Source organism: Electrophorus electricus, chromosome 2, assembly GCF_041902795.1.
Source record: "Electrophorus electricus isolate QZ-2024a chromosome 2, ASM4190279v1, whole genome shotgun sequence".
Lineage (NCBI taxonomy): Eukaryota > Metazoa > Chordata > Actinopteri > Gymnotiformes > Gymnotidae > Electrophorus > Electrophorus electricus.
The window spans coordinates 24,400,329-24,416,939 of NC_137498.1; the positions used below are offsets into that span (position 1 = coordinate 24,400,329).

A 16,611-nucleotide genomic window follows, 5' to 3' on the forward strand; every position below is an offset into this window, starting at 1 on the left:
TGTTACTATTGTGGTGACCGTTGTTGGCCACTGGAGTATGGGCCCCCCTTTGAGTCTTGGTTCCTCTCAAGGCTTCTTCCTCATGCTCTGTGGAGTTTTTCCTTGCAACTCTTGCCCTTGGCTTGCTCATTGGGGGCTTGGACTTGAACATTTTTGAAGCTGCTTTATAACAACATCTGTTGTAAAAAGCAGTATATAAATAAGTTTGATTTTATTTGAATTGATATTTTCTCTGGATGCAAAGGGATCTGCATTGGCCCTGCCAAACCAATCCCATAACTGAGTGACCAAATCCATGTGGAGCCTCCGATTTATTGACTTTTTCTTGTAGAAGTCTCTCCCTGATTGAGATAACCTGGTAAATACAATGCCAAGTGACAACATGTGATCATTATTACATGCAGAAAATGACAGTTTCACAAGAGGTGGAGAATCATTGTTAGTCCTTGCTAACTCCTATCATTGCCAATTCTGCAGTACACGCTTGTCTGTTTATGTACAATACCACTGTTTTGTTGTTCATTTTGACTTGAACACGGTCCCTTTCAGCACAGGGAGGAAGTGCTAAAAAGCCAAGAACACCATTAGTAATTTCAAATAATTGAGTCAAGCCCCTCTGTACTTTGTTTTGCTTCACAATTTCCCTCTAACCCATCATGGAAGTGTCTGTTGACACTACCTTGCAAGCCACATGATTAGAAAATTTTGATAAAAAACAAATATGCAGTTATCCGTTGCACTTGATTATAATAAAGTGTTTTTAGTTGGAGACTTCTAATATTCACGTTGATGATGTTTCTAATAGGCATCTGGCAGATTTAAAAAAAAATTTCAGCCAGCATGTTTCTGGCCCTACCCATCATGATGACACACTGTGTTTGGTTTTTACCTTTGACTTAATTTATTGTGTAAGGCCTTCAACTTTTCAATTTGAAGTTATTACATCTAACATGTTATACATTCATATTTTTAAAGAGGATTCAGCTGCTAATTATATTTAGATACTGGATGAACAGCTTTCTCATACTAATCTAGAGATTTCGCTAGCTGTTTCAACAATGCTCAGCCATACTCAAGAAACTGTTAGGGTCAGGTCTAAAACATTCTAGGTCTAAACTCTTTGGGTGAAGCGAGATATGTTTTGGTGGAAAAAAATAATGCAAGCAGGCAGAAAAAATGGAAAGAGATTCAGTTTCATGTTCATTATTTGTATATGAACTATTTGTTCGTTTTGTTTAATAGGGTTAGCTCTATTTTAATACAGTTCTAGATTCATCTTTCTGCAGAACAGCTCACTCAAACTACACGCAGCTGGAACTCTACAGAAACAATAACGTTCAAGCACGTTTTGGATGTTGGCTATGGCTGGTATTCAAAAACCAAAGAATTCACACTTCACTCATATGCATCCAGTTCATATTCATGTATTGACTAAGTAATTCTATAATATCAATTTCACATACACAAATGCACCCAATTACAGTTAGCATCCATGCTCTCATCTCAAATACATGGAATGGAAAGTATCAACATAAGCCAACTTTCAGATGGCAGATGGTGCCAGATCATTACTCAAAGATCAGGAATTTGATAACTATATTAAAAGAGAGTGGGCAGCCTTTCTAGAAACAAATGATTCTCCAGGAATCTCACCATCACTGTTATGGGAAATTGCCAAAGTAGATTAAGAAGAAAAAAATATTGTTTGCTACAAATAAGAAAAAGAAAGAATCAAAAAATGAAATAAATTTAGAATAGAAATATGTGAATTAGAGAATATAAATATAAACAATCCATCCAAAAAAAACACAAAATAAGTTACAGGAACTGAATCATTGTCACAGAATGTTCCCCTTCCCATTGTTCCCATGGTAAGGCCCGCCGTGTGCAGTGGGAGTTCGCTAACTGTCTTGTTTGTTACCACACCCCTGTTGTTAGCACACACCTGCATCTGGTTTGTCTTTATGTATGCATGCATTTAAACCCCTGTTGGTCTGTGCCTCATTGTCAGTCTTTGATTCCATTCATGTTCCTCTTTGTAACTCTGTGTTTGACATTGCTCATGTTCACCCTGCTTGTTCCACACAAGTGCCACTGTGTTAATCATTTCATGTTGTGTTGTGCCGTTACAATCACCAGTTAAGTGATTTGATAAATAAAAAAAAATCCTGCTGCAAATGCTCAGACATGACAATATTGAATTTACTAATAAATCCGGAAATGATCTAAATAAACCAAAAATAGAAGACATCAATGCTTTTCTGAATAACATCAATCTTCCAAAACTAACAGAAGAAGAAAAAAAACACTTGGAAAAGCAATATCGCAAGAAGAATTTCATACAGCCTTAAATCATATACCTAATTACAAAGCTCAAGGACCTGATAAATTCCCTCTTGAGTTCTACAAACACTTTTGGCCAATCCTAGACTGGTACTAGAAATTAAACAAAATAAAAACCTACCAACAAACATGAATACAGTCCTTATCTCTCACTACCTTAAACCAAATAGAATCCCCACACTACCCTCTAGTTACAGGCCTTTATCATTTATGAATACATATAGAAAAATTCTAAGTAAAGCTTTAGCAAACAGAATGGAAACAGTAATCCACAATTTAATACATCCAGACCAAACAAGTTTCATCAAAGGCAGATACTCCACCAATATGCAGAGAATGTTTAATATAATTGATTACACCTCTCATCAAAAAATATCTACAGCAGTAGTTAGCTTGGATGCAGAAAAATCCTTCGATACCATGCTATGTATGATTTGTAGAACCATTTATTGAATGGGTCCAAATTCTTCTCATTGCATCTAAGGCCACAGTCATCACTAATGGGACAATATTTTACCTTGCATCAAGACACTAGACAAGGAGATGCTTTCTCCTTACCTCTTCTCTGCTTTTACTGACCAACTACCAGCAGCAATACACCAAAATATAAATATAAAATGAATGCAAAATCATCATATGGAATATAAAATTCCTCTATGCAGATGAAATTCTGCTTTACTTACAAGAATTGCTTCAATAGCAGAAACTATCCAAACTATCAAAAGCTACTCAAAAGTATCTGAATATTCTATCAATTGGACAAAATCTACAAACCTCCCTTTACATATAAGCAAATTTATGATGCAATTAGAACATTACCCATCCCCCTGAATACCAATCACCTTTCATATCTGGTAAGTTTCCTCACAGTTATCAGAGTTATTCAAAATTAATATCAATCCACTTATTAAAACAGTAAGTGACAAACTTAATCAATGGACAGATTTGGCCCTTACATTTCTTATAATTAAAATGATAATATTTAATTAAAATAAATTATTTATTTTCAATTATTCTCATTATACTCCAACCACCCTGGTTTAATATATATCTTAAACATATTAATCATAACACTAATTTCATGTCATTCCACAACTAACCCAAAGCTATGCTATAGTCACATAAAGTCAAATTTATTTATATAGCGCTTTTTACAACAGTTGTTATCACAAAGCAGCTTTAAAAATATCCAAGTCCATGTGCAAGCCAAGGGTGACAGTAGCAAGGAAAACCTCCCTAGAGCATAGAGTATGAGCAAGAAACCTTGAGAGGAACCAAGACTCAAAGAGGTGGGGTGGGGGGTGGGGGGGCAACAGACACTACAATAGAAAGCACAAGTTCCTACTGTCATAAGGAGATGACTGGAGGAACCTGGTAATAAGTCAAAAACAAGACAAAGGTAAACCCATTAAATTGTGGAGAACTAAACAAGGGAGGTGGAGAAAACTGAAAACAAAATAAGGAAGGACAAAACCAGGACGATAACAAAACTGAAGGCATTGTCATGGAAACCACCCATGCCATAGAGGGTCGATCGTAACACCTACAATACTCAAATAAGGTCAATTATGTCTTCAAAAATAAATTAAAATATGGTAAATTTATCTACAACAATATCAGAATTTATAAACATTTCTACTACCAAAAAACTATTATCTAATATTTACAAAATAATAGTCACATGATCAGCAGTACTAACTTACAATGCATTTAATACAAAATAATAGATAGTGTACTTTACACTACATTATAAGATATGTTTAAAATGGGCTTCACAAGCTCAGCAACTTGTACATACTATAATCAAAACTGACAGTTACATTCATACTCTGTGGCAGTACACACCTATTAACCAGTTTTGCAAGAAGTCATCAAATACATGTCTTAAATAACCCTGTCCATCCAACACCATCTTTATGTCTCCAAGTAGCCATAACATTAACCAATATAACAATAGAAAAAACAGGATACTATATATAGGATTAATAATCGCCAAAAAACCTGTTACATCTTTGGTAAGGATGCAAAAAAGTTCTCATTTGTTCCAAGTCCTCTGATTATTAGTGCCACCTGTGTCTCATTTTCCCTTGTGTTTCCCTATATAAGCCTATAACATTAATTCAGTCATTACAAAATCTCCTTTGCCTAGCCATTTGATTCTAAGCTGTTTTCTCTATTGCATTTACCGTCTTCCTGTTTTTTTTTACTTACTGCCTGTTGTCCTGGATTTTGCCCTCTTGCCTGTTGTATTGGTTTTTGTACATTGGATTATTGATTTCTGGATTGTGAAGTCTGTGTTTCCTCCCACAATATTTATGACTGTCTATGTTTTATACCCCCTTATCGTTGGACAAAGTAAGAAGTTGTAAATAAATAAATAATAAAGTCCTCCGATGACGGGGTGGTGGCAGGAAAAAGAAAAAAAAGGGGTTAGTAATTTTAATTACTTGATTACTTCTAAAAAGCAAAACCCAATCTTTTTGTGTAAATGGAACTGAGTCAAACCAGAAATTATTTTACATCATTAAATCAATTTGCACTTTACACATGGAGGTTTTTCTTTGCTGCTGTAAAACTGAAATCAGTTTAGCCCAATTTCCTTGGAGTTGTTCATGGAAACTATGTGTCATTTGCAACCCTCTTTTTGCTCCTAATATATTTAAAGCAGTGTTAAAATCAGTGGGTCCCCATTTACAAGCAAATGCAGAACGAAAATGAGTGAGTTTAATAACAAATGGAAAACACAAAACAGATGAGGTGTGCAAGATAACATCAACTAAACAAGGAAACCAAACAGGAAAATGGAAACAAGCTTTATATACATGACTATAAATGAAAGTAAAACAAAGCATGGAGGATACTAATAGTTGACAGTAACAAGGCGGGTTTTTACTTGAACACAGAAGAAACATAAGGACATGGCATATATAAAGGAGGAATGCAGAAATACTAACAGCCTATGATGACCAAAGGGAATCCAGGATTACATAAGCAACAGATTAAACCAAAACATAATAAGCACAACTTAATGTAAACTCACATTTCAATAAATCATAAATGGAATTATTTGACCCCTTGTACTTTCTGTGCATTTGGATTGTGCCTGCTGGAAAAATAACTATATTATGAAATAATTGTGCTCAGTATTGACTTTGTTTAGGGTCCTAGCTTAAATGTGTTCAGTTACAGGTGATTCTCTGGCCACCTACTGAGGTGATTTCATTATTTACATGAGTACCACCTAATATTGTGCAACCATTTATATGAAATTCCAATTTCATTGCAGGAACCTCATACCCTGGCACAGCACAGCATGCGATTACCAAACTGCTTGTTCCAACTGTATAAAGATACCAATATATTGTAGCTCTCCATGCAACAGTCTTTGTGCACTCACAGATTTTCCTGCATTTCTGCAACTCCCTGACGTATTTTCTTTTGTAGCCTTATGTGTTACACAAACAATAAATAATGTCTTATGTGTGACCACCACCATCACCCCAGCACCATTTTTTTGTGTGTCTTGAAATATGAGGGTACTTTACTATGAGCTATGCAAAAATCCTGGGGGTGGGGTGGGGTGGTGCAAGAATGTCGTGTTTTTAAATTTTATGAAAGATCATTTATAGTGGGACTCTAATGACACTGATTAACAAAGATTTTTACAGTGCAAAACTATCTATATTTGCACATTAAATGGATGTGTTTTCAGAATTGTTTTTTTGTTACAGTATACTTGCGTATCATTTTATATAATATAGACCAAAGTCATACACGCTGTATTTTTTATTACTTTTTTTTCTTATCACATTAACTGCTTTACATTAAGCAAGTATCACAAGACATTAACAACATTCACCTCATAGACAGAGCTGTAATGAAATCATTTTATGTAAATACACAATAAGTTCTACCTTTAATGCTTGGTGGAAATCAAAATAAAAAGTCTTAATTATAGCATTATAAAACCCTTCACAGAACACATATTACAACTTCTAAACTGCATTATCAGAGATTCTGGCCTCATCATCCTCTCTGTCCAACTGTAGCATTACTTTATTCCCAGTAATATTTCCATTTATTCCTCATTCTAATTTACTGTACATATAACTCACCATTGCCCGCAAGGTATGCTGCTAAGATGGAAGGACAGAACTCACATTTCAATAAAGAATTGGCGTAATCTCCTCCAAGATCCTCCTGGAAAGAGCCACAAATCTAAAAAAATATTACCCAGTTGTTTGAGGGAACCCAGCCTCAATTTTTACAATACATTGAGAGCTAACTTCTCTATCCTTTTCCACATTGTCCTTAAGAAAATGTTAACAGACATAGAATTTGACAATTATATATTTCATAATTATACTGTACAAACATGGGAAAAAAGATACTTCATTGATATGTTTATTGGTTTGTTACATGTTATTGTCTGTCTGTCCTGTCTACTGTCTTTGCTTTTTCAGCTATCTCTCTTTCTTTTCCATTAAATGGGTGGGTGTGTGCCTGATGAGTGTTAGTTCTGTAAGTGAGCAAGTCAGTTGGCCCTTTCCGTAACTGTAGCATTAAACCAGTGGATGGAAAATACCAAATAATGTCATTTATTGTGGCAGTGATTCTATGCTATTCTTGATATCACTATTATTTCTTTGAAATACATTCTGCTCAGTTTGTACTATTTTTATTCACAGCAAAAATTGACTACTGAAAAGGGACCAGTTACCTCAGAATGATGTACATTACTTTTAACTTTTCCTGAAGTACCACACTTGATTCAAACAACTGCTATCATATAATTTGTTTCACTCAGTTACTCTCAATGTTTCCAGTACTGTGGTATTACCCGTATCCATACTCTATTGTTTTGTGTTGTCTGAAAGTGCATCTTAGACAATGCATTATGAAAATGAAAGAAGCGGTGTACTGGTAAGGTTGGCAAACATTATAGTGTTTGCATAATGTAATTTACTGACTGAGATCACAGAGAAAGGGTAGCATCAACATTAGAGAATATTGTTCTAGAGAGAAAACATTTGTTCAAACCTGTCAGATGCACATGCCCAAAGGCATGTAGAGGTATGCATACTCTCTAACTCTCCACTAATTTTAGAAAGCTTGGCTGTAGCATGAACCAGGTTGCACAAAGCAAAGTTCTTCTTCCTTCACACTGCAGTCCTGTAGAGCCTGGAGGTTACTGAGCTCTTTTGAAGAAAGTGTATATGGAGGAGGGAGTGAGAGGGAGAAAGATTTTAGTTACTGTTTTACCCTTGGAGGTCACAGAGCATGGTGGCCCAAAAGTCATGTCACGTGTGTATAGACACTGAGGACTGCAAAGAATCTTCAGCCATTTGCAATGTGAAGGACAGGGCATGTTTGAAAAACTGCTACTCGAAAAACATCTCTCTCTCTCTCTCTCTCTCTCTCTCTCTCTCTCTCTCTCTCTCTCTCTCTCTCTCTCTCTCGCTCTCGCTCTCGCTCTCTGTCTCTCTCTCTCTCTCTCTCTCTCTCTCGCTCTCGCTCTCTGTCTCTCTCTCTCTCTCTCTCTCTCTCTCTCTCTCTGTGTCTCTCTCTCTCTCACACACACACACAGTTCTCCTCAGCCCTTTCCTTCCTTGAACCCTTATCGTGCACAAGAGAACAGCACTGACATCATAGCTGCTGCGGACTCACAATATTTTAGCTATGGGTAACAATTCGTCCCAGCTGGATTCAAATCCACTCTCATATGTCTTCTAAAATGTTGTAGTGAATGTTTTGTTTTTTTTTTTTTTTCCCCTTTTCACACATATATATATATATATATATATATATATATATATATATATATATATATATATATATATATATATATATATATTTTTTTTTTTTTTTTCAGTAATTCTTTGTTCTTCTTTTCATGAAATATAAGAAGACAAAGAATAGGAATTAAGAGAAAAAAAGTGATAAAAGTGAAGCAGACCTACTTTAAAATGAGTCTGCCAACTTTACATTGTATTGTTTACATCTGCTATTCATCTATACAGTTTACATGATTGCATGGCAACTCTTAAAACCAAATAAACGTAGGTTCTTTTTTCCATAATGTTAAAAAGGTCTGTAACATTTAGCATGCTGCATCATTACAAAATACTGCTCTAATGGATATATAAATAAATATATAAATGTGTAAGTGTAGTGGTTAAGTATCTTAAAATTATATCACATGAATTTGCCATTAAACACAGAAATAACAGCCATTTAAAGTTAAAAGCGCTTTCATGCTCTGTCATATGTTTTACAGTTTCATCTAGTTAGGATGGGAATAAAGAAAAATGTTACTGCTGTTCTTCTGTTTGCCATGGGGAACACAGAGAGGAGTAAGGGGAGCTGTTGTGGCATCGGAGGCTCATGTTTAAGGCTCCACCATATTTCTGACAGAGGAGATAATGGTCAACAAGGTGTCACTGTGCTCTGGATGAGTGATTAGCTGCTGGGACCACCTGTCTCCACGGAGGTCCATGTTGCTGCCAAGGCTAGAGCTCGGCCTGCAGTTTTGAGACTTCGTTCTTGCTGGTTTTTGCTCATTCTAAAAACAGTGTTACAGCATTTTAGTTTGACCTTGAATAATATTTTCTAGAACAAAGGTAAATTTGCTCAGGGTTCACATTGTGTTCAAAAATTGCATTACACACATTCAGTTAGATACCCTTCCCGCACAGTATATAAGAATTTACACGATTAAGTACAAAACAAAGTGAGAAGTGTTGTGGATCTCATCAGTCCCTAAAAGGTGGTAGACATTAATGGCCCTGCATTAATAATCATTGTAGAATCAGTCTGGTGCTGAGCTGTGGTACCCTGCTCTCTGCCCCACTGCCTTGCTTGATAGGATTAGACACCTAGGCCACACTCATCAATTCATCAATTGCTCCACAAATCACTGCTTAACACCCAGCCAATTGGAAAGCTGGTGGCCCACCCCACTCACTGGTGGCCCACCCCACTCTAACCAAGCAGGTGACAGAGGAGATAAAAGCTAATAGTGGTAGTTGGGAATTATTATTCTGTTTAAGATAAAGTAACATGTAGCTGTTTTTATCGTTTTGCTTAGATTGAGTGTTGTAGTCTAATTGTCCCCTAAATTATGTCATTTAGAAGCTGATGATATAAAACCATGGCAGAAACTTTACATGTTAGCACGTTAGTACAACTTCGGCAGCTAACTGTAGAACTGCTTGGGTCCTTTCTTGGTGGGAAGCTTGACCTGTGTTCTTCTCTAAGTCCTGCCTCTGCATTTCCATGAATAAATTAATTGTCTATTATTAGGCTGTTATTTACAGCTCTTTTCTAAGGCATGGAAACAACCCTTTGAAGGGCATAGCAATGATAAGCAGATATCATAGCCTGATACCAAATAAAACCTTTTTTTGCCTTCTTATACTCATAGTTACTCCATGCTGTCATTTACATTTATATATACGACATTTGCCAAATACATTGTAGTATACATAAAATACATATCCTCGTGTGAGAATAAATAGGTCCGTGTCAAGAATGCTATTACTCTTAAGCCCTGGCTACAGTGTAAGTCAAGCCACTATTCTGATTAACTAGTAAGGGAATTTTAAAACACCTCAAAGATTACAATCAGAGGTCAGAGGAAGAGCAAAGACATCAGAATGTTCACCCCTCTGGTAATCAGTCAAAATTTAGCATGCTGGCCTTGGATTTATTCTAGATATTATTCACAGCTGATCTTTGATCACAACCATCTTTTCCCCTCTTTTTCACTTAAATATACACATTTTAAGAAAGTAGTAATAATGCTAATCATGAAAGTAAGTGAACAAGTTAAGATTTTAAAATGCACCCATATTAATGCATGAGAGGTCAAGCACTAGGGCTTGTATGGGTGAGAGTGTGCCCATATTCTCTTATTCAGAATATGATGTTAATTTGACAGTGTTTGAAAATGTAGGAGATCCATCATAAATGTATCAGATGAAATGTGAGATGCAAATCTTTTCTATTTTCACCCAGAGAATGGCCATGCTGCACTGTGCTGAATGTGTGTTGCCAAGTGTGAAATTACTCACTAAGATGAATTGTTCTAAACCATACCTCTCTGCTTCTCTGCTGCTCAAACAAAACAGCATGGCTCCATCAGAGAAATATTCTGCCTTATCTTTCTATAAAAAGCTATCTCTATTTTAAAAAAGCTTTTTGTATCATTCCTCACTCTTTTTCCTGTTTAGTTGACAATCTACTTTTCTCCTACTAACTCCTCTCTTTATTTTCTTCGTTTACATTTTTTGCTCACTTCCTCTTGTAGCACTATTGTTCCCTTTTCTTTCTCATGCTTTTTTTTTTTTTTGCTTTGCACTGTTTCCTTCTTTCTTTGTCTGCCTACAGTTTTCTCTGAGGGGGCTTACAGCACATTCTGATCTCTCCCTTTGTGAGCTGTTATTTGAGGAGAAAGCTAGCAGTTATACTAGGAGAACAGGAACATGTATGAAAATATAAAGATATTTTGCTTTGCTGCATGGTGCAATTTCCAAACATCTTAGCTATTTTTCAAATGCCCAGCTACAGAATAAGAGCTCCCTGGCAAAGAACACATGCAAGGGTGCTGAAGTCTTCCTGCATCCCCACAAGACATTTGCACAAGTGCTTGTCTTTTGAAAAGCTGACTTAAAATGTGGGGGGTGTCCTCCAGGTCAATTCAGAGTTTGCTTTCACACTCTGCCTGATCTTTTATCAATTTGTGTGTAATCAAGCTAGGAACTGACTTGGTCAAACAAATGGTTTCAACATATATTGCATTATTTTAAATTAGCTTCCTTCAAATTAGTTTGATTTTATAAATCAACCTAGATCTGAGACTATTCTAGACATTGGTTTTGTTGATTTTTAGTCCAAGTTATATGCATTTACAGCATTGCACTAATATGTTTGACAAGCTGACTGACAATCTGACTTTTCTCTTACAGCACGAGAGGACAATGTAGCAACATTTCGAGGCTCAGAATACTTCTGCTACGACCTGTCCCAGAACCCTATTCAGAGCAGCAGTGATGAGATAACTCTTTCCTTCAAGACTTGGCAACGCAACGGACTCATCTTGCACACAGGAAAATCAGCTGACTATGTCAACTTAGCTCTAAAGGATGGTGCTGTTTCGCTGGTGATTAACCTGGGCTCAGGAGCCTTCGAGGCAATCGTCGAACCTGTCAACGGAAAGTTCAATGATAATACCTGGCATGACATCAAAGTAACACGCAATCTGAGACAGGTAATAATGTGATGTCACTTCAAATGTCTAGACAAATAAATAAGTAAAATTATAGATTGTGAAATACACTGGTTTTTAATGCCATGAAAAACACCTAGTCCTGTTATACTTAGGTGTGGCAAGTTAAGAAAAATAAATAAATAAACAAACTCTAAGATTATTTTTTGTATCTCAAATGTAAATGTTGTATCTGAGATGTAGGTGTTGTGTCTAATTATATTATTTCCATAGGCTTTTTTTTCCACAAAAAACCACTACTTTGGGAAATAGTATAACGTTCCTGAGCAACTGAACAACTAATTATAAAGCAGGAACAGAAAAAATGCTTTACTCCAAAATTAAAAAAACAAATGTCTCTTTAATACCACAGTGAACCTACTGTCCCATTAAAGGGGATTGATGGAAGGCGAGGATGGAGGGGATTGATGGAAGGCGTACTATATGGGAACCGTTTTCTTGTCAAAATCAAACCCATGGGAATGATTAAACTTGAGTAGTGTGCATGGGCAGTAATTGTATTACAATTTTGAGCAACAACTAATAATAACCATACCTTTACAAAAATAGCTGTTTCAGTTGCAACTCTCTATCTAAATAATTTAGTTTGATTTTAAAAATATCTGGAATCAATAGAATTAATAGAACTGGTTCTTATAGTAGATGCTTCAAAATGTCCTCAATCTGATGAATTTTCTGCATTTATTGCTATAAATATATTTGGGATAATAAGAAAAGAAAAAATACAGTAAATAGTAATTTCCCCTAATAATCTTAGTTTCCAATTTTTGTTTTGGATTCAATCAATTCTTCTTAGCTACCAGCCATAGCACTACTTTGAGTGCTGCAGTTTTTGCGAAACTCAGCCCAGGTCCATACACAACCTGATTTTACACGATTCCATAGCATTTTGTCTGTAGGACATTGTTTCTATCTCAAATAATATTCTTCTTACATGTCCTGTCACAGAGCCAACTATTGTTTCTTTTCTTTTTTTAGTCTTGACTTTTATAGTCTTGACTGCCTGTCAGCAGTTGTGTGACTTTAGTCAGCAGCTGATTGTTCTCTATAGAGATTTTCTTGCATCATCTCCAGGGACAAATGGGTTTTTGGTCTTTTAGCCCAAATATAGCTGTATCGCCACAAGTATATCTTCATCACAATTTTGTCTATATACTTTGGTGTAAGAGTTAAAGCATTTTTAAGATGTATAAACATGCATAAATATATGCATACCAAACAGGTCCCAATTGCAGCGGGTTGCTGCTGGCTAGCGTATAGAGATTCAAAGAAATAGAGTAAGTGTGACTACACTTTTTTATGTTTGGCTGACCTTTAACCTTTAACAGGTGAGAATTTTTTTTTTTTTTTTTATGGAATTGAAAGGTGATGCGAAGTTTACAAGTAAGTGCTCCTTTTTAATTTGACTACTTTGTTCAGGTGGGTAAAAGCAGAACCCCCACAAGATGTGAGCTGAAGGACTAAAGAACTTCTTGTCTGTCTTTCTCCTCTCATCATCTTACTGTTTTTCTCTCTCTGTCCTGCTGTAGGAAAACATGCCTGTTTAGACTAACTAATCATTCATGGAATCATTCTTATTACTAACAAATTTCTAACCAAACTAATGTACTAACAACCTAATTTTTCATCATTATTACTTTTAATTTCTTCCATTTATTGACAGCATTCTGTTCACTATTGTTTTGATTTCCTTTCTCCCCCTTTTCCTTCAAGCACTCAGGCATTGGACACGCTATGGTAAACAAACTACATTGTCTGGTAGATATCATTTTATTGTCCTTTTTTGGGGGTTTGCTGTGTGTCCCTCTCTCTTTTTCTTTCTTTCTTTCTTTCTTTCTTTCTTTCTTTCTTTCTTTCTTTCTTTCTTTCTTTCTTTCTTTCTTTCGTTCTTTAAGTTTCATTCTAGACACTTCTTTTCAAACAAATGAGGAAATGGGTTTGTATTACCAGAACTTTTCACTTTTTGACTCCCCTTCTTATTCCATACATTGACTTTCTACCTCTTTTCCCCTGTCTAGTTGGCTTACACATTTTTAGTATAAATTTATATTAACTTATTCTGAAACTGCACCCACACCAGTACACTTACAGGGGCTAGTTTCTTTCTCCAACACCAAGCCTCCACAGCAGTATCTGGCAGAGGCTTTGCAAAAAATCAACGATAAAATATTCTGCCTTCCAGGAGCTATCTCCCAAAAAGAAACCCAGATGTCTCAAAATCCGGGAGTTTTGGCAGTCAATTTAACTACACTGCGCATGACATGCCCACACACAACTACCTTCATCATCTCTATGCAAAATCAAATCATAGTCATCACTCCTAACATTTAACACATTTGGCCTCCACTCTCCTCCTCCTTTGTGTGTCCTTTGCATGCTGGGTGTGTGAATGTGGGTGTGTGTGCTCTGTTCCTCCCTCAATGCAGCTGTGATTCACTGCTGCATGGATGCTGCATGCCTTTTGTGTCTTAGCTTCCATACTGCCATCTCTTGCCCATTATCCATCTCCTCTCAGGTCAATTCAGTTTGATTTGATTATGGATGGCCGAGAATATAATATATTTGGTTTTATGATGAATAAAGCCTCTTTTGTAATGCATGTGAGTGGGAGCTTGTGTGAGAGGGTCCAGTGTTTGGGTGCGTGCAAGCATATGTGTGCGCGTGTGTGTGTGTGTGTGTGTGTGTGTATGTGTGTGTGTGTGTGTGTGTGTGTTTGATAGTACATATTAAATCCTGAAAACTAAAAACAAGTACAACCAATTTGTCCTTGGTTTTAACATTTACTAACCGTGTAATTCTCCAAAACTGATAATAATTCATTTTCTTACCCCTCATCAAAGATAAAGAAAATATGCCTTTGCAAAATTTTCTTTACCTGTCCTGTGAACCTATGCTGAGCAGTCCTGAAAAGCCAATACCAAAACACTGCCTTATTCAAATTCAGCTGTCTCAGATATTCACATCAGTTTATTTCAAAACAAGTCAGAGAATGATACAAATGGAACAAATGAAAAGTATGAGAGAAAATCGCTTTAGTATCTGGAATTCTAGGTTCAAAGTTGCTGATTATTTGGTTTTCTATATTATTTTCCATTATCACCCAGGTGACCATCTCAGTGGATGGTATACTGACCACTACTGGATACACCCAGGACGACTATACTATGCTGGGCTCCGATGACTTCTTCTACGTTGGAGGGAGTCCAAGTACTGCTGACCTGCCTGGATCACCAGTCAGCAACAACTTCATGGGCTGCTTGAAGGAGGTGAGGCTTTTGAATATTAATATAAAACAAACAATATGTTCAGTCTATATTTGGTGATTTAATTTCACACAAGCCACAGAACAAGGCAAAAAAATTCATCATTAGTGAGTGTGGTGTTGGTTATTGTGCAGGGCTAATGTCTGCATCCTAATTTATCTTGAGTAGCTCTCTAGAAGCAGGATAATTCCACAAATAACCCAATATATGACCATAATCAGATTGCCATAATGTCTGTTGGAAGTGTGTTTGGCTTCAGATATAATGTTTCCACATTCTCATGAATGTTGGTTGTAGATGCTCATGCAGTCACACTAATAGATATGAGAGAATTTCACACTGCATTTGCATATCCTCACAGAGTTAAGCTTAGTACTAGGAATGATCTATTTCCCCCCAAATTTTATTTTTTAATGCTGCTCTGTCAATATACTTTTAAATAATTTTTTTTTTGGGGAATGTGCTTACTCATCATGTTATATTGCATAGGGATTTTGTTATGTAGCTTTCTAGAATAAAAAACAATAATATGCATTGCCAAACTGTTTTCACAAAAAACATTTTTGTCTTTTAATAATAAGGCCCAGTTTTTAAAAAAAGAGAAAAAATGAACAATTGGTTTTGAGCAAACACAAAAAGAACTGAAAACATGAATTATTTATTTAATTCTGGAGCATAATGATTTTTTTTTAATAGTAAAATTATTTTAAATAAATAAAAGCCAAATATATGGTTTGCTGCCTTGCTTCCTTGTGTGCACAAGATCATAGAAAGATCAATCCGTGCTCTCAATTGACTTTCAGTTTGTACAGACTGTACATTGTTTTGGCTATTTTTGTTGATCCCATAACTTCCATTGTCATACCAAATGATACGTAAATTGCTAATTTAGGAACAATTTTAAATGCTTTTTAGTCAACTTAGTTGGAACACAGGAACTAGAGTGAAATAATGCTGTTAAAAATACTACAATGCTGCTGAAAATACACATTTTTCTGTATTGTATCAGTACAACCTTCTCTGGTATAACTTTAAGGTCATTATTTGAGTAGAAGGAGATATACTCTATTTTTAATCTGACAGTCAGTCATAGAGCTATGTCTCTTCCTAGTGGTTTACCTGCTGTGGATGTAGGCTACCTTGGGAAACTGTCTTATAAAGATTCCACACCATCTAGATATCGAATACATATAGACCATGCACTCCCAGACACATGTAATAACCGTCACAATGGAAATCACCTTGTCTCAGCTGTTTTATCTCTTGATAACACCTCGTTTTATCTCTTGATAGAGGACAACACCTTGATATTACTCTCCATGTCTTTCCTGGTTATTAAAAATCAAGAGCCTAGCTGCTGATGCTCCAGGTCCTTGCCAAGCACACAGCCAAAGTCAACAATGATGAAGGGCTCGCCCAGCCCAAATGATCTATCGCAGCCCTGATAAACAGAACAAGTTCCCTGCATTTTGGTTAAAGGGAGGTGAATGTATCAAAGTGTCCTTATCCTTAGTTTCATTTCTCATAATGGCAATCGGTAGCTATAGACCTCTAGTTTTGATAATGCTGCTAAATGAGTAAGCTCCTTCACTCTGCTTGCAGTGTTAGCATAGTAGACATAAAGACACTCTGCACTGTTATATTTACACACTGAAGTCAGTAGCAGAACTTTCCCCACCTTACAGAGGTTTTCTCTTTTCTTCTGGAGTCATGATAATC

General features: G+C 36.1%; 1 protein-coding gene across 18 annotated transcripts in view; it reads left to right on the forward strand.

Annotated features, from left to right (window-relative positions):
- The window catches only part of nrxn3b (neurexin 3b), a 163,910-nt gene that overhangs the window by 33,656 nt on the left and 113,643 nt on the right, over window positions 1–16,611 (forward strand). For 12 of the 18 annotated variants that reach the window (XR_014116957.1, XR_014116972.1, XR_014116974.1 and 9 more), the window contains exons 5-7: window positions 11,310–11,611; window positions 13,343–13,366; window positions 14,734–14,895. Coding sequence is in view for 15 of the 18 variants with exons in the window: in XM_035529387.2 (XP_035385280.1) it covers window positions 11,310–11,611; window positions 13,343–13,366; window positions 14,734–14,895 (488 nt within the window). In the remaining 3 variants the exon portion in view is untranslated. The remainder of the gene's footprint in view (window positions 1–11,309; window positions 11,612–13,342; window positions 13,367–14,733; window positions 14,896–16,611) is intronic. The other 6 variants (XM_035529389.2, XM_081696569.1, XM_081696565.1 and 3 more) reach the window with 1 other exon arrangement.